The following is a 561-nucleotide window of genomic DNA, read 5'->3' as shown; positions in this document are numbered from 1 at the left end:
TTACCGTCCCAGTTCCGACTCCACCTCGAAGAAATCGCTCAAAGCATCCCTGTTGGAGCCGTCGATCCAGTAATCCGGGACGAGGGTCCCGGCCCCTGGGGCCACACTGGCGGTGACCGAAGAACAGGACGAGGCCGAGCACGAGGGCACCGTGACTTTGAGCATCTTCGCGGCGGGACTCCGGAAGCCGCCGCCGCTGTCGCTGCCGCTGCCGCTGCCGCTGCCGGAGCAAGAAGCTCCGCCGCCCGCCGCCGCCTGCGAACGCCGGAGCGGGAGGTGGCGTCCTTCACATACACGCACACGCCCACCGCCACCACCTCCCACGGCGCCCTCGGCTGCGCTCCAGCTGCGGCTCCCTTTCCGCACGCTCGGGAGGGAGGGTGGGCGGAGAAGGGGGCGAGGAACTGGGAGAGGGTGTGGAGGGAGACCCGAGTCGCCGCCAGCGGGAGAGAGTAGAGGCGGAGGCACTGCGAAGGAGAGAGATTCCCTCCCCCTCCGCTCCCTCTCTCTCCACTTCCCCTCCTCCCTTCGCCGAGCCTTTCCAGCCCCCCTCCGTTTTTC

At 68.8% G+C, this 561-nt stretch overlaps 1 protein-coding gene across 1 annotated transcript in view; it reads right to left on the bottom strand.

Moving 5' to 3' along the window:
• CAMK4 (calcium/calmodulin dependent protein kinase IV) overlaps nt 1-270 on the bottom strand; it is a 181,628-nt gene extending 181,358 nt beyond the window's left edge. The window contains exon 1 of the mRNA XM_006913277.1: nt 5-270. Coding sequence (XP_006913339.1) covers nt 5-165 — 161 coding nt within the window. The 5' untranslated portion in view covers nt 166-270. The remainder of the gene's footprint in view (nt 1-4) is intronic.
• Between the last annotated feature and the right edge of the window lie 291 nt (nt 271-561).

The sequence above is a fragment of the Pteropus alecto genome, unplaced genomic scaffold (genome assembly GCF_000325575.1).
Source record: "Pteropus alecto unplaced genomic scaffold, ASM32557v1 scaffold20, whole genome shotgun sequence".
Lineage (NCBI taxonomy): Eukaryota > Metazoa > Chordata > Mammalia > Chiroptera > Pteropodidae > Pteropus > Pteropus alecto.
The sequence above is the reverse complement of the archived record's forward strand: the minus strand, read 5'-3'. Positions and strand labels throughout refer to the sequence as shown.